The following is a 23512-nucleotide window of genomic DNA, read 5'->3' as shown; positions in this document are numbered from 1 at the left end:
AATATTAGTCATTGTGACAGTTTTCAATACATACGTTTAAAAACCAATAACTTTTATGATTATGATAATTTCTTCAGGTCCAGATATTATGTTGTATTTATTAATATATAAATAAAAATATCTCATGTTATTTGTTATTAAGATAGGTATTTTTTTTTTTAAGACAAGGAAATGAAATTATTATAGTAGCAACAATGGTAACTCCTCTTGAGTTACCATTACGTATATGTTTTTTATTCATAGGGTAAAATTTTGTTACCTTAATAACAGTTTTAATTAAATTTTCTTTAATACACAGTAAATTTTAAATAAGAAAAGTAAGATTATTTTCTTTATTCTTTACTTCTGTCCTTTGTTACATGAATATAATAAAATGAAAAACTTTTGGAGGACTATGTTTTTATTTTTTTATAGTATTATTTAAACTATATTTTCATATATTTATAAAACTATATCTAATTGATCAAAGCGTTTTATAATTTTAGTCGTGTAGTTATCCAATAAATATTGCATTAGAAGAATATTATAGAATTGGGTATTTCAGTGTCTTTATACTGGCAGCCCAAATTTCTCAAACTACCAAACAAACCGATTGTGGCAGTCGGCTTGTCGCTTCGTTGTTACGGCTTTACTGAAATATAATCGTGTTTTGTGTATGAAAACGAGTCTCTTATCACTTTTTTTGAATGAAAAAGAATTAATTAGATTCGCATTATTGTACCTTTAATTTTTACATTCCTCATTATTATAAAAAATGCTAAAAACATAAACTTTTACTCCCGTGTCCTGTTTCAATGGAGGATTTTCGTGTTTATAAATATTGATTTATTACATTCGTTGTTAAAGCATTGCATTTTGTCCTTGGAGAAAAAGTGAAATGTAGGTAGTATTTAATAGGGTGCCAGTTAATTACTGTTATTCAAACAAAAATGCAACAGTTGCCGTATTGTGGCTATGGCGCATATAGGGCATCGTGCGATGTGAAAAGTGTTTAATTGTTTTTTTGTGTTTTTGTGTGTAATTTGTGTTTATTTTGACAATGGAGGGGACTACAGAGAAGGATTGCTCTCCCTTGTGGAACCTGTACCAGCAAATCGTGTCGGATATGAAGGTAGGTCGTAGTCTTAATAAAAAGTAAAGTTATTGTAATATTCTATAATGTTTTAGCATTATTTATAAAATTTCAATTAAATTACTTATACTTTAACATTTCCCGTTCAAGAAAAAATACAAAACATTAATGAATTACGCTAATATTTTTAATTGTCCGTCACAGTCGGTCGACAGTTTTCTAGATTGGTAGTTAGTCCACATTTTCTAAGCCGCTCTTTAAAATCGCTCAAATTGAACGAAATGTTTTTATCTATGTTTGGAAAATCTATGTTTTTTATAGTAACACGGTTACGCGGATACAGCACCGTTAGAAAAATTTATTACTTATATAAAAAAATTGCTCCTTATTAACGATATAGTTCTCTTAGTTATCGTAATAATTAACAAGGAGTTACTTTTTTTAAGCGAAAACTGTTAAAATCGATTAATATTGCTTTGAAATATAAGTGATTAATTTTAAAAAATATTATTTATATGATTTTTTCTATTATACTCATTCATTTGTTAAATTGTATTTTTAGTTACTGTTGTATAATATCAGTATTTGTTTAGGTACATTAGCTTAATTCTTAATAGCTTTGAAAGATTGAAAGATTTTATTACATTATAATAAATCAACTAAAATCTATACTTTTAATCAGAAAAAATTAAAATCAAAATAAAAAATTAAAATTACATTTTGTATTTTCCTTTAAAATTGTAAATTTTGTTATTTATAATGTTGTTGTTGTTATTGTTCGTGTGTAGGGTGCTTGAGTAGTTGTAATATTACAGTTGTGGATGCCCTGAACTGAACTGACCTGGCTGCACAGATTAGATTTTAAGATTTTTCTTTTTTTTTATTATTTTCTTCCGGTACACACGGTCCGGTACTAAGTGTACAAACCATAAAAATTGGGAAAGAAAAATTATGTATGGTTAACAAGTTGTGGCCATAAATTTAGGACGGCCTCAACTTGCCTTGCCACAATTGTTAACCATACTGTGAGTTTATTATAATTAATTGGAAGAGAATAATTTCAACAGTCAATGCTTTTTGATAACAAATTTTGGTATTTGCTAGGTAGGGATTGAACCCACAACCATTGCATCTATAGTTAAACTCTTTCAACTATAGCCTTAAGAAATATGTACTATACAAATGTAATATATAAACAAAATTTTAAATTCCTAACAGTACTTAATGTGTTCATCTTCTAAATCAATATGCACCACCATGTCTATTAATATTTATACTTTAAACAGTAGTAATATTTACATAAGACTCAAATATAATTAATATTTAAGCCTTAGTAGTATGAGATCAGCTTTGAAACTGCATATTATGTATATTAAGATACTATATTTTTTTTTATTCTTTCAAAGTTTCTATTTAAAGTAAATTAAGGACTTGATTTTCCATACATGTAGTATGGAAAGTGAATTTTCCTGAGACATGAATTTGTTAAATAATAATTGCAATTTTAACGGTGTGAGCAGCATGCTATGGCATAGTAGAATAATTTCTGGCTGTAATTGTGTTGGTTGTGGATTCAATGCAAATTATAAATTTGCTTACTAAAAAGTTGTAAACAGTTATTTTTTTTGTTTGGATGCAAAAATCAATCATAATAATCAAGGAATGTCAGCAAGCTCATATAAAAAACAGGATGTTGTTATTTATGTCACCATTTACTATCCATAGTTCTAGTTTAGTATTACAAATTTGCACACTTTTTTTTTCAAATTGGTAATGGAGATCCCTTTGTAACGTTTTTTATTAGTTGGTTTTGACTTAGAAAAAAACTAAATATATGGCACAGTGACACAATGCTTTATTTATTCCCTGTTGATGCAATGATTTATTTATAATTCCCAGTCCTAGATAGATAAAATGTGGTGTTAAGCTCCACCATTCAACAGGCAATTTTACGAATTTGGGTGGATGGAAAATGGTATTTATTGACTCTAGATCTTCCATATAATGCTACATGAGAAATACTATGTAAAGCTTTAAAGAAAAAACTTCAATTTACTTATTACTAGTGAAACTTTTACATCATAATATGTAAAATAATAAAAATAAACCTTTGCTGTTCCACACTTTTAAAGTGTTATTCTAAACTCAGGAAAGAAATTTAAACATAGTGGAAATCGAACCCGCGCTTTTTGAATATCGGCCAAGAGGCGATGTTAATTGGCGCTTGGACGATGCCCAAGAGCGGGGGTTCAAGTCCAGCTTAATAAATATTTTTATAATTTTATTGAAGCCGTTGTGCACAAGTGTGTGTATACGATAAGAGTGTGTGTATACGATAAGAGTGGCGTTGAGATCCGCCACTCAATGAATTCAGCGGAAACTGGAGAACGGAGTATTGTAACACTATTTTCACGTTTCCTATTCTAACCCTGCTATGTGAGGGAGGCAGCGTGACGCTAAAAAAATATTTTTTATATAGGTAAGAACATGTGTATACACCCTCATGTGTTATACCCTCTAAATGTATGTATTTTCTTCTTAATTTCAACAGTCCATGACAATTTTATTACGGTTGGCTCTATTTGCGATATAGGCAATTAAAGTTTTTCAATCATTTGTTACACTTCGGAATGGTTTCGTGTCCAATTAACTACTGCTGTCTTTAAACTGCATTGTTTTACTGTTAAAGCTGAATTTCGTCAGTTGTTTTATTTAAGTAGAAGTCAATGTATCTTATATATTAAGTACTCTATTACATTTTGTAAAAATAATAAATTTTAAAAAATGGTTTCACTTTTTATCCCGCACACTCCAGGGGTAAGGAGAGGGACCTATGGAACCTATGGAAATATAAATTAAAATAAATATTTCATTTTCTCGAGTGGAGATCGAACCAGTAACGTTTACAGCCACACTTTGTGCCCCTGCGCCACAACTGTCCTCTTTTCTTCATTTGAAACGTTTTTTTTTCAATGTTCTGGACAATATGTGATGCTAAAGTTCCCCCCCAGTAAACCTATCTGTTGCCACTGGGAACGAAGTGTTTACACTTTTCGCATAGCACAGTAGACTGAGATAACTTAGTGTAATTCCTTTCTCCACTCGCCCGAATTCGAGACATTGCGTGTTAAATGGCGGAACTCAACACCGCTCGTTGTCTAATCATAAAACAGTCCACTTGTCCTAGTATGGAACAACCAACAACCATCACATATTATAATAATTATTTATTTGCTTAAACTAAATCAAACCTTCGCCTTAACATTGCAGAAAAAAAAAAACAACTATCGACTTATTACGGGAGACTCGCACTATTCGGTCCGGTCACGGTCTATTTCACGTAATAATATTTATTAGAGCAATGTGTTACGTTGTTCTACGTACGTCGGCACTGTCAATGCGGTATTGTTTATTATAGCTTACTTAGGTGTAATATTAATATATCATACAGAATGGACGTGCTCTTCTGTACTCTTCTACCAGCTAGGATGTCACAGTGAGAGTGAAGAAGAACGTGCTCAGGTAGTTTGGGCACGACGAAACGAGAGAACGAATGACGAAAGATTGGGTCAAAAATATATATATAATAAGAAATGTGTGGAGAGGTTGATGATAGTGGACGAGGCGAGAGAGGTATGCAAAGCAACGAAGCATTTGGCGCCCCATTCTTCCTGGCTACTTCGCTAGGGGTAAATAAAGCGTAGGGGTACAAAGAAAATGTAATATACTAACTCATAGGGATTTTTTGTTTATTGAACTTTTTGAAACTTATAATTTATGGCCGTTTCAGTGTGACCATGCCTGTAGTAAACGCGATAGTTGTTGGTTCAACACACACTCGGGGAATTTCAAGTTCACTCACCATGTAATGTCGCGAAAATTGGACAGAAATTGGAGAAACGAGTGTCTTAACACTAGGTTCCCGAACTCACGGCCGTCGCGTACAGTCACAGTCTTGTGCCGCTGCGTCACGATGGCCTTAAATTATTAAGTCATATTAGAATTAATAGTAACTTTAATATAATAAAAAAAAAAGTTATATTACTTAAAATAGTACCAATGAACTGGTTAAATTATCTAATCGATACAGTTAATTAGCATATTGACGGAAACTTAATATGTTTAGTTAGTCACATTCTTATCAACGTATTCGGCGTAAGGCGACAAATTCTTTAGTCGCTAGGGAAAATTTTACTGTTTAAAATATTTGTTATTTTATTAAGATTAACGAGAAATAGGTTATCGTATGGTTTTAAGAAAAAATATAATATTACTTAATAATTGCCACGACATTAAGATAGGGATAAAGTATTTTTTTATTTTGTATTTTTTTGTATTGTAATAACTACAACCAGTCTTTAATTTTAAGGTTTAAATCTATGTTGTTTACTTTCCTCTTTACCGTTTTTTTATTTAATTTAAATTATCTATAAATTACTTTCTTAACAATTTTCACTATTCCCGTTTAACTACTGTTGTTTAAGATATATTTTTTTAAAAATAAAGCATAAACACTATAATTTACATCAACATCTCCATCGCCCTGAGTAACGTCGAACGCCATATGACCGAAGCGTATGCTCTTTTTAACGGTACCAGAACAGGTCGGCGACATCAACTCCATGACACTAACTGTAGTGCGATTGACTGCAAAATGTAAAGTGAAGTACTCAAGAATGATGCAATATTGATGAATATTTAATTTAAAAAAAAAAGCTGTTTCACTCTCTTCACGTATAGTAGGGTAGTCAGAGGGAACCTTGTTTTAAGACACTCCGTTCTCTACGCACCTTTAAATTTTCGGAACATTGCTCATTTGCGTATAGATGGAACTCACCGCAACGTAGTGTTTTGTTACTAGAGCGAGGTTGGTGGTGTGGTGTTTCCACGTATTGGAATAGAACTCACAACCGTCGCGTTTATAGGCACACGCTGTACTTCTTCGCTACGACGGTCATATATTTTTTCGATATAATCAATAAGTTAAATATACTGAATAATAATGAAATCCATTATTATATCAGTATTTCAGTTTTCATCATAAATAATTTACACACGTTTCACCGTACAGTAACTATAAACTTTAAATAACAGCTGTTACTATTCCCTTTATTTTTAGATCGTATGGTTCGTGTTTTAAACGTTTGGTGGGCACTGTGCGTAGTATATAAATACATATCGATATTTAAGCTGTATTGTAGTGGAGTGGTAGGCACAAAGGTGTGACTGTAAACACGACCGTTCTGAGTTCTTTTCCTACTCAGGGCGATGAAATATTTAATGTTTTGTTAAATATTTCAGCTAGGTAACGAGGCAAAGTCACTTCGCCCGTTTAAACTTTTTGTTATAATTATAGCTAAATTATACAATTTTTTATTTAAAAACAGTTAAATGTGTTTCTAAATTTCGTTACTTTGAAGCCACTCAATGTTCCCAAAATATAGTTCAATTGCTTTAATAAAAGTCGTCATATTCGCGTGCTAATTTCGAATTCAGACAAAATTTTATTAATGGCAAAATAATTTTACGATTTAACATTAATTCCAAAATTTGGTTTTACTTCGTAAAGTTAAGTGTATGCATGCGACCTTTACAAGCACATTGCCGTTCCGCAATTTTATCGTCGTTCTATTTGCTCGTTTATTTTATTGCGGAAAATTTCCGGCTCTCGTTGACGAATATACTACCGACTGTCGGAGGCAGTTGTTAGTGGTTGAAATATATTTTTGCTTAGGATTTTATTAGTGTTTTACATCTTTCAATATTTACATATATCCTTTATGGTATTTCTTTTTATAATACAGTCGGACACAGTACAATTTAGTAGTATAATCCAAGTCCAATAGTTATTATGAGACCGTCGTGGCGCAGTGTAGATCCATGGCTATGGGTTCTATTCCCATTCGGGGAAATTAAATATTTTTTCCGCTGTTAGACAAAGCATTAAGCGGTGCTTCGCAATGTCTCAAAAGTGGAGAAAGAAGTACCTTCCACGTATTTTGTGCGGGAAAATGCGCGAAGTAATAAAAACAAAAGTTATTAGAATTTCTCGTATACATATACATATACGGCCATATATAACTATAATAATGCGTTAGCTCTACATTTATAGTTACTACGTTTCCAACCGGAAATACATTCGCAATACAGTTCTCAAGCGTACAGACCGTTTTGACCCAAAAATGGGATTCTTACTTACAAGGAACTAGGGTTGTCGAATTGGAAATTAAACAATATTTGTTTGGAGGATTCATAGTATTAAGTTAGCGTAGATAGTTTAAATAAGTAAGTAGTGTGTTAATACAATAAATTATAACCGGAATACAAAAAATATCATTTTTAAGTATTTTATGAGATCGTCGTTTTTCGTAGTCGTCGTTTGATTATGAACTAGTGAATAATTAATACTGAATAGTTTGTTTGGTTGCTACGAGCTTATTCTCTAACCTACTAATATGAAAAAAATATAGATAAATATTAGGCTATATCGCGTTAATCGTTTCTAAACAGCTCACTGTACTTACGTTTAGAGATTCAGGCATTGAAGGCATGAAAGCTGGTGATCGGTGATACGTATAATATACGTGATTTTAAGTAGGACAGTATAAATTAACTTCCATTCGCCATCCCTACACAGTAGCATTGTGGGAAATTAAGAAATGCAACAGAATGGGGATGGTTTCATTAGTCGCTGTCCCATTTCTGCTCTCGGATAAGCTCTGTCCTTTGTTACTTTATTCAAAAGGTTTTATTTTTTTATTTTAACACTGCACAAACCATTGCAGTTTTTAAATGAAATTGTTTATTCAGGGCAGCGTTAAGAAATCACTCTTATTTATTTGTAACGGCGCTGGTGTAAGAAATGGTGTTGTATAATCATTTGTTTTCATTTAGTAGCAAATTGAACTAGTTTTTTTTTATCTCTACGCATTCTCGCTTTTTTTTAGTGTGGTAAAGTCACTGTTCTCCAACAAGGAACAAGGAACTGGTTTAGCTACAATGAAAGATGTCAACAAATAAGAGTAAAATTACAGTGTCGCGAAGGCCTTTGGAGGACTTTAGTGGCGATGTTAACAAAAACGTAGTGACAAATCACTAGGTCGTACACTCTTAAAAAATCTGTATAGGAAGAGTTTTTTTTTTGGTAATTTTAGAACTCGAGAGGCTAGGCATAAAGTATTCCGTTGGGTTGTCAGTTGTCACGGTCAGTAAGTTGGTAGGTATCCGTCAGATAGTATTATTTTTAACCGCAAAAATTCAAGTTTCTTTTCTTTATTTTACTATTGTGGTATTGTACATTTATTATTAAACTAACTGGTTCCACCGGTACCAGTATTTACTTGAATAATCATTTTTTACTGCAATTTATGTATTCACCAAAGCGTTGTGGTGTGAGTATTTATGAAAATTTTATCTTGAGGACAGACGAAAAAATCAAATGGATTTTTATGACCTTTTTTACTTAAGTAAATTACTTGGATTCCAGTTTTAAAATGCTTAATTTTAATATGTATTCCATATATGTATAATTATTATATGATCATATTTTTAGATTTTTTTTGCATTTATACTATAGGTAGATCATTGCAAAATAACATTCTACTTTTCTCATTCACTAATTACTTACAATTTTATAGATATTGTCGTTTTAATTAAGAGTTACGCTAACCCCTGCTGATATTTTATTATGCACTTCCTGCATCTATGTGTACGAAGCTAAGCAATTCTAGAATAGTACAACACGGTAATTGAACCAGCTACCTACTGTTTTACTAACGGTTAAAAAAATATATATTTTATTAGCTTCACGCAGTATCCCGCATTTAGCAGGATACAATGAGAACAAAGGGAACTTAGCATTAAAACAATCCCTTCACCACGTACGACGCAATTTCGCTTGCTTGCTTAGGCTTATTAAACGTGTTTAGTGGAACCTAGAGCGAGGAAATAAAAATATTTCAATAGTGATAATCGAACCTACGACTGTCACATTAGCTTTGTACATATGAAGATATGTTTATTGTACAATTAAGTATGGTGGGCGCGTGCATAGTGTTTTCGACACTTCATAAGTTATTTTAAATTTCATCGTGTTATAATACAGCGCCCATGTTTAGCTATGGCCAGATCACTTCTGGATTTGGAGTGAAATTTTTGTTTACCTATTTTTAAATTTATAAGCATAAAGATAACTATTGACGTATATTTAACATTCTTGTTTTTACCCGACTGCAAAGCAAGTTGTTATGCCTAATAAGCTTTTGGACTTGTTTTTTTTCATGTTTTATGCAGTCGGGGTTTTTGTTTTGCATAATTATTTATTATTTATTTAATTTTTCTATTAATATATACCATTCATGAATGATTGTGACAAGAAAAATATTTAGTAAGAAGAATGTAAATAAACATAATAATACAATCGATCTTATGAACTAAGGTCTAATTACTAAGAACTTTTACAATAGTATGTTTTAATTGTTTGTTTTCAGTATGGCATTTTTATTTATATCCATTGCCAAAGTGAACTAAAAACGTAAGGTAATTCTGCTAAACCGGTTTTTCGCTTCATACTAATTGATGTTTTTTTTTAAATTACAATTCAAGGATGCCTATACGAAATGTTCAATTGCTGTTTTATGATTCAGATTATTGTAGTTAGGTATGAATAAAGAACGGGACGGATTCGATTTCACTAAGAAGTTAATAAATATTAATATAAAATTTGTGATGTAATAATTAGCTTAAAGATTATTACGTGTGTCACTGTAAACGCGACGTTTGTGGGTTCGATTCCCGCTCGAGGCAGTGAAATATTTTATATTTTCATTTCCTCAATTTGCTAACGAGGCAAGCACGCGGCGTTGAGTTTGCGCAATGCCTCGAAAATTCGGCGGAAATTGAGGAAAGGTGTGTCTTAACACTAGGTTCTCGTATTCCCTCTGCTTACCGTGCTGTGAGGGATACACTAAAAAACTTAAAAAACCTGAGGTTGGCGCGATAGTAATATATATAATAAAAGTTTTCCGTTTAAAAATTAAATGTTTCTATGAATTCAGCTTGTTTGTTGCTAGTTTCAATAGACACGATATCAACGAGTCATTGAAATAAAGTAAAAGGCTGCCATCATCCTGTAATAGTCGTGATGTCATCTCTGATCTCAGATTTGAACTTTATACTATGTTATTAGTTGCTATTGGTGACGTAAGGTTTTTGAACTATGTTCCGTTGTTTTATATTGTAATATTTTTTTATGTATTTTTTTAAAAATAATGTGTAAGTTGATTTCGAAAATAAATTATTGGCATCTATGTTATATATGGTTTATTTGACAATGAGCTACTAAATATAAACTAAATTACATAATTTCTGTTGCCTGTTCTTTTTTTCCCCAAATATACAAAAGTAGATAATAATTGTAATTGTTTTTGATCGTGATTAAGCTACCGTTCGGTTGGTCCTAAGTACACCTTCTAGCCAACTAACTTCTGTCTCCACGGATGTCTTCTTTAATTCTCTACTATACAGAAATAATTATTAGGATAAAATAATTTTATATAAGTAAAGAAAATATTACTTAAAATATATATGCACCTAAAAATGTATTTTGAATTTAAAAGATCTAAAGAGTGTAAGAAAAAATATTCAAAGTAGAAATCAGCGGGACATTGTCAACTGCAGCTAATATTATAATTAAATTGCACATTAAAATGTTTTGTCTTGCAAGGTAGGGCAGGGGGTGTCGTTACTAGGGTTTCAATCGCCTCGAGACCCTAAAAGATACGCGTACCTTGTAAATATATTCATGCGTAAGAGAACCAAACCAAACGTCTTTTGTTTATTATTTCTTCTTTATTGCATATACGGTTTCTTTATAATGAAATATGAACATCTGGTTCAAACAGGTTCCGAGCAATCGGAAATCCTGAGCTCTCTTTTAAAAATGTTTATATATAGGATATTTCATATTTATTTTACATTTATGATTATTATTTAAAATAGAAACTTGGCTTGGTGGTGTTTCACTGCAAGTACAACGGTTGTGGGTTCGATTCCCTTTTGGTTAGGGAGTTCTGCTAAGAGGAATAAGCAAGAAATTCAATAGGTGCCATTTTAAAATATAATTTACAATAAATGTTTAACAAATATTAATATTAGTTTACTGGATCCTTCTTGCATAAGTTAAATTGGTCAAAACGGCCCGCTAAGGGTGCGATCTTTTATAGAGAGAGGGTGACTATCGATTTTCGTACGAAGGTTAGGGTTACATTCAAGATATAACAAGTGTTGTGTAATAACTTGACTATTGATTTTATTTTTGGACTACTTTATTATAATTGTGACAATGAAATGCCAGTTTATATAGAAACGCAATGTTTTTACCTGTTTAGTTCATTATTGAATTAGTAACATGCTAAAAAAATTATAAGAAACCCTTTAAAAAATTATAGCGTCCTATTTGCCAAATGTTTATTCTTTATAATAATCTTTGCAGCAAATCTTTTAAAAACCGTCTTTCGGATAAGTTAACAATCTGAATTTGAACAGCTGCAATAAAGATTTCGCCGTTCGATGAAAACGAATAGCTTTATAGGCTGGGGCATTTGAAGTCTTGGACAACATAATAGAAACGCAGATAAATCCTGCTACGTTCAAAATCTCTATAAAATAGTTTTATAAAGCAAAAGTGAGTGGTAAGAGAGCAGGCAGGGGAACCTCAGTTGGTCTTTGAGAACTCAGTGTAGATAATATTGATTCCTTCAGGCGTAAAAAAAAAATAGTCTTTTAATGGTCAGCCGCATTGTAATCTAGATATAAAACTAGCTTCGCTAATGATAAAAACTAACAGACCCAACAACAATTATAATGCCTTTCCGCTACATGCAGATTTACGAATATGACTAGAAAGCGTAAAGTGAATTATATAATTAAATGTGTCAACGCAAAAACTTAGTATTTTAATTTAATAATATATTTATGTTTATAATTATTAAAGAATTATTATTTAGATTATTTTAACTGTCATTTTTCGCATTCACGTCCGCTCGCGTTCATCTTCCGCCCAATTTTTACGTGAACGAGAAAATAAAAATATTAAATACTTTATTCTTCCGTGTGGAAATCGAACTCCTACCGAAGCGTTTACAGTCTATGCCCTGAGAATTGTGTTAACAATGAAATGTGTTAGCACTAGGGTCTCAGGTTAGCCTGCACTCTTACGTACGGGACATGACCAACAAACCACGCGTGTAAAACTAATACGCAGGTAAAACTAATGTTATATAACTTCAGTATAACAATAATATTATTTTTTATTATTACTAACGTTATGTTTGTATATTCATATTGCCAGGCTACCATTGATACCTTTATACGGCGCCGCCTTTATATCGCGTTAAATTTATTTACTACCTATTCCTACCACATGTCTTGATGTTTCGGTGCTTGGTACTGTACCTACGTCCATATTGTTAACGATCGATGCATTATTCAGTTGAATTTTATCGTTTTGTATTTGAATATTTTTATTTCAAGGACAAGGCAAGTAGGTATTTGCTATATTTATAGATTAGACTTAGGTTCTTCTGAACCGAGTTTTAATATATTCCGTTCTCCGGTCTCTCTGCCACTCAATACGTAATGCCTTCAGATTTCGGCGGAAAGTGAAGAACTGAAGTGTCTTAACAATGAGTTTCTAGGTTCTCTGCCTACCCCTGACAAGTGTGGGATACAGCGAGAAAATAATTTATATATTATTATTACCCGAATGAATATCGAACCCATAATCATTATGTTATTATTTATTATAATTACACATACATTTTTTATAGACCTCAAATGTTTTTAAGATTATTCGTAGGATTTCTTAAAATTGCTACGAGAATGGGGAATACCCACATTTTCCTACTAGTTCTTTATAGACTAGTTTTTTATAATGAATCCTAGTATGATTTCGAGCCACTACCATCATTATCAGTAGTAACATAGGTAGTAGTAGTAAACGATATTTTGTAAATTTTGGAATGTCATTGTATTAGTTTTGTAAGATATTCCTGTTTTTTTTGTTATAGAACTATAATGCAGCAAAACCATATCTAGCTTTACAGCGAGACCATCATCTAAATACTATGCTATAATAGTAGACGTTTATATCTAGAGGTATTTAAAAACAAAGGAAAGTAGTAAAGTGCCCATTGTACTTGGCGTTCAAAGTAAAGTATCTTAACTCGTCTGAGAGGCGTATTCAATGTGCTCCTGCCTCCTATAGTCTAACTTGGCGAGGGGGTGCTGTCAAACCATCTCATTAGTGTCGTGTAGTGCCCAATCGAAATGTTTCTTTATACAAAGAGTTGTGAAGAACGTGGACGTCTCGTGGTGAGAGGTGGGGTGTGATGCACAGTGGTGGTATTTGGCGTGTGCAGAATGTAGTGTGGGTTCGATTTTTGAGAATAGATACTCGTAATGACATGAGACGCCGGCATGGCGCAGGAGCACAAGGAAGTGACAGTAAGACGACGGAGAAGCTGATTTATTTATTTTTTATGTAAGAAAATTGGGGAGTGGAAGTTCTGTATAAAATTATATCTTTCTGATAACTTTGCATGTGCGGTACATATATTTACTTTTATTTACTTTATTTCATTGCATTGACCCTACCATAAATACTATTAAGTAGGTAATACGATTAACTTCTCAAATAAAACTTTTTAAAAGTCAATTTTTGTTTACGTGTATTCGTATTCGTTTTTTGTTTATAGCATCATTACAATACGAAGAGATATTTAACTGCAGGTATTAATCTTGAGATTAAGTAACTAAATACATTACTTCCTAACATATTACTTCCTAACAAAATCTACTTTACATACTAGCTTTTACGCATGGCTTCATCCTCCTAATAATATAGAAATAACAGAGAATTGTATAAACACATTACACATTCTAAGTGTCCAAGGTACCCGGACTCTGGACAGTGGGTTACATTGAAACAATTTAGGTGATGTAATATAGCTTTGTTGGATAAATGGACTATCCAAAAAGCATTGTTAAATTCGAACCAGTAGCTCTTGAGATTGCAGCGTTCAAACAAACAAACAATCTTTTCTGTTTTACAATATTCTTATAAATAATGTCATATTAACATAATAATAATACGTCTAAAAACAATATAATATTAATATGTGAGAATCCCTTGGAAGCTTAGAAAGGAGTCAACGCGACTATAAGAGTTTTTTTAGTCACAAATGTTGCTTTGTCTACGCTAGATTTTCATACGGCGAGCCCTTGATCTCGTCAAAGAAGTGCCTCTTGCGGGAAGTTGTGTTATTTTTTTTATGTCCACGTGAAATGAAAAGTTTTTTTTTGAGATCATCTGTCTGTCTGCGGTAGTCGTCGTGTCGTGTTTTTTTTCGGCTCGTTATCACTTGGTACTGAGTGTACAGTGAAGCTCGATTTTTGTCTTTTGGAAGTAAAGAATTCTATTGGAATAGAATGGAATTCTTGGATTAGAAAAAATAAGCAATAATGCTAAAGTACTACTTATGTATGTAATAATAGGGATCAAACCACTTTATTTACAATCAGACACTGTCCCACTATGTTACATGACCTCCCGATAGTAGAAACTCTAGTTTATTATAAACATTTTTAAAATTTTATTCCACTTTAAAGATGGAAAATATATTAAGAAAACGTTATACTTTAGAACACAACAGGATTCGAAACCGCTCCTTTTGGAACCGCACTGATCAGTGCCCACTGAGCCTATGCAGGGAGATTTTTACAAAATTTCCACCAGCTGAAAGAAGAGGATTCGAGTCCCGCTGCCTTATAAGTTTTAAACCTTTTCTAAAGAGATTGCATTATGTAATATTTTAGTAATTAAGTAAAAACACTAAATACGAATGTAAAGTTAAGAGTTAGTGAACATTTAGAAAGCTCATTTCACTGACCATTACCTATACGCGATGAAAGTCAAACGTGTGTATGGTGCATGCGCTCGGTAATGACGGATATAAATTGCGTATTAAAATAACAATGTCATTGTTTTCTTTGATTTCTTTTGTGTGATTACATTTTGTTTGATTCGTTTTATGTTTCGTTCGTGTTTTACATATATTATGTAAGCGGAGTTTGTTTTAGGCACAGGCAGGAGTTTTGGACGTTAATTTAGACATATTAAAGAATTATGGCGTTTTTAGTTCTTTTTTTTATAAATTCTTATGGAGGTAAAGATGAACTTCTATAACTCTTAAACTGTAGTATTACAATTTTTATTTGAACGCCATACGACATAAGTTCTCACCGGGCTACGTCGAAAATTCTAAAAAAGTTGTTACCGGATTAGAACGTATGGCTTAGTTGGTCAGAGCGCTTGGACGGTTTCCAAGAGGCGCGGGTTCAAGTCCCGCTACGTATTTTTTTAATATTTTCTAAAAAGTAATTTTCTTTTCTAAGTGTGGAACAAAAGAAAAGTAGAAAAAAGTGAATAGCCAATATATTTGCCAAATCGATTGCAGAATAGGTACACTAAAACGAAATGATTGGGAAAATGAAAAGTGTAGTCTTTTTGCGCATATAAAGCGAGGCCGACCGTCACCCGGGCGCGCCCTGCATAGTAACCAAGTTTTTGTAACACCCAATTGAACTTGCCGCTGACATTTCTATGGGTGCTTCATAAGCTGGCCAAATGGTGGTAGCGATTTATTGATTTATATATATTTTTTTCAGAGAAAGAACGTAGGTGTATAGGCATAGTGTCCTTAATGCGGTTCGATTCCCGCTCGGGCGATTGGTTATATTTCAATTATTTTATTTTCCCGATTTAGTATACAAAGCACGGCGTTGAAAACCGCCATTTTTTTTAAATCTCTTCTTAATAGTACCTTAAAAATATGCCCATATTGTAATTTGTAATTTAAAAACAACTTACGAATTCCTTCTGCATTTGAAATTTTTATTATATGAATGTTCCGCCATTTTACAAGCAATGTTACAAGCGGACAACTTACAATCGGACTGAAAATGAACAAAAGATTGTCTTGGCTTTATTTCTGTCTTCTGTACCTATGTATACGTAAAATATAAAAACATATTTCTATATAGATATAAAATGTTTCTCCTCATTTCTGTAATTTATACCGAATAAATATTAATTAATTTCTGCTTAACATTACTGTTGAGAGTGGTGTTTACCCACAACAAAAGTGTTCTAATGGTGGAGCGTACGACAAATTCACTAGAATCCATAGCAATGTACAGCTATTTACTAACAAACGTGTATTGTCTTCGATAACGGTGCGGGTCCCACGGGCTCGTGATAACGGACCTCAAATTATGACCTTTTTTTTTTAAGTAGGTACATATTAGATATAATATTTAAATGTTATTTTTGAATAAGTCCTTGAATTAAGAAAATCGAAATTTTTCTTGGATACCTCATAATATCATCATCATGTCATTAAAAATTTTCGTAATATTTTCATTTTTACGTAATATTATATATCAAGTGATTAGTGAGTGAGTGAAGCCGTCGTGCCCCACTGGCACAAAGGTGTGGGTTCGATTCCCACTCAGAGGTATGAAGTATTTAATATATTAAATTCTTCGCGCGTTAAACTTAAGTTCCGCCGTATGCAATGCCTCGAAAATTCAACGAAAACTGTCTTAACATTAGGTTCCCTCTGCCTACCCTGCTATGTACGGGATACATCGTGAAGCTGAAAAAAAGATAAGAGTGAATTTTGTTATCTAACTCGCCATATTTTCTATATGTGAAATAAAATTTAGGTAGGTACTAGTGGTAGTACACGAAAAGTAAACACGGCTCAGCGGGCTAGAGTGTTTGGGCATTCACCCGGAAAGCACACTTTCACATCATGCTGCATTTTATAATATACATTAAAATTTTGGTTATATAGTTATAACATTAAAATCATTAGAAATAACTAATAAATAGGTAAATTGAACATATTGTATATGAAATCTCTTCTCAAATATACCTTATGAATCAATAATGTTGTTAGTAATTAATTATTCAAATAAAAAATATTGTGATTTTAATTTTCAATTTATTTTATCTGGTTTAATTAAACTACTTAAATCAAGAGAGTGTACGGCGTAAACCATACGCGCGGTCACACCGTAACTAATTACCGCTACGAGCTAACGACCGGCTGTGATGACCGTATGCAGGTAATCTCGGCATGTTTGATTTTTTATATGTTTAAACTTAAAATTTAAACATATAAAAGTCAAATATGTCGATATGTTTGTGGTCGTCGTGGTGCAGTGGCACTACGCGACGGTTGTGTGTTTGATTGTCAATTTTAATTTCTTCGTTCTGGTAATAAGGCAAAACGCGGCGTTGAATGCCGTCACTTACACGCGATGCCTCGATAATTTGGCGGAAAGTCAGAAACGGATTTTTTTAACACTAGGTTGTTCTGCCTGTTATATGCGGGATACAGCGTGAAGCTGTTGATGTACTAAATAAATGTTTGCAAATGTTTTAAGAAGTTTTTTTGTGTCCAGATTTGATAATATTGTGATAATTCACTAAATTTTCCTCCTTGTTTTGTTAACTTTCACGTTTTCATACAAATTTACTATGCTAATATACCTAGTAAGTTAGCAGACGTAGAACTTCTAAGGTATAGAGAATCTAGAGACAAAGCACTCCTTTTTCTTCTTCCTTCCTGCAGAAAATACAACCTGTAATTTTCTTGATTATAAAAATCCAACTTCATTAAAATATTTTAACTCACAAAAATTATACAATGAAATATTATATAAGTCTTTAGTATTCTAAATAAATGCTAAATTATACAAAAATAAATCTCGTACTTACTCGTGCGAGGTGAATTAAATTTATGTTACCTATGTACAAAACATATATACGAGTATAATACACTTGGATTTAGTACTTTTATGTAATGATTTGGTTATATATGTAATGGATATCTTATGCATCATAAAGTATAAGTTTTCAATATTTTATTTATTTATTTTGATGTAAGTATATTAAGAAGATACTTCTTGCAGTATAGATACGAGGTACTATTCTGGAATCAACAAAGAATGGTGATTCTAGCACGGCATTCCATTTAAATCGCATTGATTTAAATATATTTAAAAATCATAGACCTATACCTAGAATTCGAACCAATAATCGTCATTATACTGTATGACTGTGTTACTGATACGCTATCCACATATTAAAAAAAATGTTTTTATTTTCAAAGTTAACCAACTTTTCCAACTAAAAAATTGGGTTCCTCCACTCCAAATTGGCGAGTGGTAAAAATTTCCTACGATAGTCGATTTGTCGTTCCCAGCTGACCTATATAGCGGCAGTCCATTATACCTTGGCCCATTGTACCCAACCTCTTTCCTGAGCATATTGAGCCTAACAATGTCTTTGAGTCACGGAAAAGCTATATATATAGGTATAACGCTATTTTTACGTGTTGATGCATGGTTTTTTTGCGTCATTCATTTTATGGTAATATTTTGATGAAGGTGTTCTTTATGTGGCAGTTTTGTTCGAGGAAGTGATTGTGGGTTCATATTTTTAACTCGGGGTACGTTTAAATATTAAATAGTAAATATTAAATATTAAAATACGCTTATTACTTATGATGTAGATATTTTTTTGAGTAAATTCACTTAAAAATAAACTTGATTTTTACACCACTAGGTTTTTTTTTTGGAAATTACTTTGGAAATTATAATAATTATTTTGTATTACTCTACGTTTAAAACTATTTTTGGTCGCGTAAATCATAGCTATCTACGTACCTACTAGTCCGTTAATTACGTTCTCACTGACCTAAATTTGACAGGTGGAAAGAAATCGTAAACCCAATTATTGTCAGTTTACCAATAGGTAGATACCAAGTTGGTTGAAAAATGTACTTAAAATTTTCGTTTTTCACGTTTTTTATAACTTGTAAAGCGCTTTAATGAGATTAAAAAAATAATAAAAAAAGACAATAATGATATATTACATAAAAGTAATAAGCAAACTCATTCCACTTCGATCTAATATGTAGAAACGCTCATTCGATTAATATAGGTAAATAAAAAAATTATAACTAGGTACTAATAATTCTAATCTTATTTCACAGTTTCTCGCTTAATCCAGCATATAAGGGACTTTGATTCGTTCACACTTTTCATTCTTTACTTCCGAATTTTGTATTGAAACGGGCGGAACTCTACGCCGCGCTTTTTTAATCAGATCGGAGAAATGAAAATAATGTATTTTTCTAAGTTGGGATTAAAATCTCATATATCTCATTTATAACCAGATCCCGAGTGTCTTTGCAGCATCATGGCCTTTTCTTAGCGAATGGTGGAATGCAAAAATAATACTTATAGAGAGAACTAAGATATTTTTTTACATAATGTTATTTTTTGTTCCAATGAGTTTGAACTTTTAACTGTCGTTTTCAGTTTGCCACAAACCTACCGACTGGCTTCAATCTATTCTCGTGATATGGTAGTGCAACATGATTAATGTGATGTCTAACATAATATTTATGGATCTAATTATGCTGTTGACATTCTAATCACTGCACGAGATACGAAACAGAGATGTTCTACTGTCTTTTAAATTAGGGAGAGTAGTGTGACGAAGGTGGACGGCGAGGGTTCTTCAAATGGGTGGAGGGAAAAGTTTTTTTTGGTTTTTGTGTTATATTTTATAAGATCTTTGATTTTTCACTATTTTTACACATTTTAAATGAATCTTCCGGAAGTGAAAATTTTAAATGAATGTATTTTATACATTTTATTCTACATCTCTAAATTTACAAGCATAATATGAACCCCGTACAACAGTTATATATACATACATAAAATAGCAGTTTTTGATTTATAACTTTTTTTTGGGTTCTATTATATTAATAAAAGTCTCCAATCACTTATTTTTACATTTTTCTAATTTCTTTTTCGTGAAAACATGAACGTTACCAAAACACAAACAAAATCACGATTTTAACACGAAAATAACATAAGCCAATTAACGTTTAACTATCTTATAGTATCTCATGACGTGAGACAGTTCAATAAAGGCAGGTTACTGTACCGTATGTAGGTCGGGGGGTGACGACTGGGGGTGCCACGAGTATATGGTAGTTGACCTCATGCACACCTGCCAAGAAATGGGTTTTTTTTTACTATATGTTTTTTTTGTGGGGTGAAGTGTTTTGGCTTAGTTTTGGACGTGTTCTAGTCTTTTTTTTATTTTGGTCAAGTATTTGGACTTTAGTGGATCGAGCTCCGTGGCGTGCCATTGGAGAGGCCTATGTCCAGCAGTGGACGAGGACAGGCTGATGATGATGATGATGATGATTTGGACTTTAATTGTAGCACTTCAGTTCAACATATTTTAGTTATTTAATTAGAATTCTTCCTGTCCAAATTTTACAAGATGAAAAATAACATTTTATTATAACTTTATCTTGCACATTGGTTCAAAATGTAAGTTACTTTCTGGAAAGAACTAAAAGAACATTTTAATCTCATTCCTTACTATGAAAGTTTAACTTTCGCACGCCTTTTACTGAAACTAATAGCGCTAAGCCGTTTTATAGTCTTCTGTCTGCGAAACTAATCCCGGGAGCGAGGAATTCACGATATTATTCAGAAACTTAAAGTTAACGACGTGACCTGTGCTCTGTGCTTGACGCTTTGTTAGTTACTATGTTGCATGCTACGTAGGTATTATTAGAGAGTGTAATAAAATAAATAATATATATTTAGAATTAATACCATTGAATTTTACTAAGGCCGTTGTAGTGTAGACGCGACAATTGTGGGTTCGATTTCGGATTTGGGAAAGATATTTATATTTCCTTGTTCTGGTGTAGCATGGATAAAGCGCAGCTTTGAGTTCCGTATATAATATTTCAAGAATTTGGTGGATAGTGGGGAATGGAAGTGTTAATGGTGAACAGAGTGTCTTAGCACTAGATTACCTGGTTCCAACTGTCTACTCCGCTATGTGTAAGATATAGTATGAAGCTATAATAAAAATAAAACACCGGTAAAGTCTAAGTTAACCAAAACCAAACCTTTAAGTTTTTTAATTAAAACAAAAATAAGGCCATTAAAAAGGCCAGAAAATCGAGATTAGTATATCTAAACATTAGATTCTCAAAAAGCTTAGAAAAAATGATTTATTATTCAATACATACTCGTATACCTGTTAATTATAGTATCGTCGTGTTCACTATTACCAAACGCTCTAGGGACGCCACCTGATTTACTTTAATGATATTGGTATTGTATAATTGAATATATATCCAACACTAGCGGACCCGGACGCGGCTACGCCTGCTTGAAATATAAGAATATAATTTGTATAGAAATATAATTTCAATTTAGATGAAATGCTAAAAGTGACTATTATATTTATTTTCATAAGGATGGATATCAAAATGACGCGGTAACGAACGCGGTCGCATAGCGACGACGGTTGTTATTAACATGGAAGAATAAATTGCATGTCAAATTAGAAAGTATTTTAATTTATTAGTACATATGTGGAATGTAATATTATATAGCCTATAGCACTTCTGAAGAATGCAGCTTTCATACAAAACAAAAACATAGTAAATCGGACCAGTAGATCCAGAGATCTTAGCGTTCAAACAAACAAACAAACAAACAAACAAACAAACTCTTCCGCTTTATTATATTAGTATAGATATACGTATATATATATGTATAGCATTTTATCTTGTTCAATGTCTTGAAAATTAGGCGGGCAGTGGAGAACGGAGTGCTTTATCACTAGGTACTCTTTGTTTTTCATGTTATAAGCGTGATAGAAAGTGAAGACAAAAAAAGATATTTAAATTATAGTCGATAAGGAGCTTGACATTAACTACACGATAAAACTCTGTAAATAAAGATTGATTATACACGAAACAGAATATCCTTTTAGGAGCGACCAATAAACATAATATCGTTTTGATATGATCTTACTTTAAATTATTGAATACGAAATGAGTACCGAGTGAGATCATTTTGATTAACCGACTGTTAAAAAGGAGTACTTGTTATTTGTATATTTTAAAAAAAATAATTAAATGGTATTTTTATTTACACATTTCTTTTGGCACTAAATAGACCTCGTTTGTAGGTACTTTTTGTTTAGTAATTTATTTCTTTTCATTATTAATATGAGTATTAGAATATTGTTTTATATATTACCTAAAGTAAACGTATGTGACTAAGTAGGTTGTATTCGTAATAATATAATCGTTTAGGTTTAATGGTATAAAAATAGTTTTTCGCTTCGGCTTCGCCCGCTTGTGCTACGATAATTTAATATTTGTTTTACATATAAACTTTCCTATGGAAGCTCCCAGTGCCACTTCCTTTCCATTCTTCGTTTCACTTATAATTAGTTTAAGTACAACGCAGAAATAAAGGTATTTTACCTATGCACCAATTTTACATAACGCCTCAAGTAGTACAAATATAATAAATGCTGTTTTACATTCGTAAGTATTCATTAATATGAATTAGGATAGTTGAATAAAAGTTGATTAATACATTATTTCACGATTTTATAATATATATACTGATTTCCCTCTTTTGGGGTTGTATAATGTCGCAACCTGCATTTTCAACGTTATGTATGAACCTACTACACAAGTATCCGGCACTTAGAATTAGAAATTGAACGTGAAATAATTTATTCTATTCTTCTCTTTCTGAAATCATCCTGTTTCTTTTTTTCATCATTTAAAAAAATTGTACAAATAGAATCTTGAACTAAAATAAACCCATATCTATTTTTAGGTCAATTTGTTAGAATCTATTTTTCTATATGTACAACATATATAGGGCATAGGTTTGTTGTATTTAGTGGATGGGAGGCTGAGCGCAGTGGAAATTGCTTTATTATTGCGTTAGAGTGAGGGCTGCGCTGTCAACGCAGCGTGATATCTGCGGACAGAATTCGATTACCGCCAAAGTAATCAATTTCAGTTTAAAAATATGATATGGATGACTTTTTCTTCTTTAGGTTTTAAATCATAGGTAATAAAAGTAAATTCCAGTCCATAAGTCCATTTGGTTTTGTACATACAATTATCTTATCCAAATCTATTTGTTTTCATGTCATATTTTAAGTTTACCAAGCGCGGTGTTGAGTTTCGCCATTCAAATGTATCTCAAAAAGTGTGGAAAGTAGATAACGAATTGCTTACTAAGTTCTCTCTGCCTATCGTTGTTGTATGCGGGATACACCTTGCAGCTGAAGAATCGTTAGCTTAATTCTTATATCTAAAGCTCTCATCATAGCCTATTATAGTCTATCTCTTCATCATAGCCTAGTCTTTATAGAGTCCCACAATTTCATAAACTATGGTCGCCATCATTGGTTTACTGGAAACGGGCTTGCGGTGGTACCGTTGCCACGGCCGT

General features: G+C 32.2%; 1 protein-coding gene across 3 annotated transcripts in view; it reads left to right on the top strand.

Annotated features, from left to right (window-relative positions):
- Window positions 1–570: 570 nt before the first annotated feature.
- Window positions 571–23512, top strand: part of mim (missing-in-metastasis) — a 122551-nt gene continuing 99609 nt past the window's right edge. For all 3 annotated transcript variants that reach the window (XM_085191928.1, XM_085191929.1, XM_085191927.1), the window contains exon 1: window positions 571–1111. In XM_085191928.1, the coding sequence (XP_085048054.1) occupies window positions 1040–1111 (72 nt within the window). In that variant the 5' untranslated portion in view covers window positions 571–1039. The remainder of the gene's footprint in view (window positions 1112–23512) is intronic.

The sequence above is a fragment of the Heliconius melpomene genome, chromosome 10, assembly GCF_056956725.1.
Source record: "Heliconius melpomene rosina isolate 202511_hmr_F chromosome 10, ASM5695672v1, whole genome shotgun sequence".
Taxonomy (NCBI): Eukaryota; Metazoa; Arthropoda; class Insecta; order Lepidoptera; family Nymphalidae; genus Heliconius; species Heliconius melpomene.
Note: the sequence above shows the minus strand (reverse complement) of the source record. Positions and strands in the feature narration are given on the sequence as shown.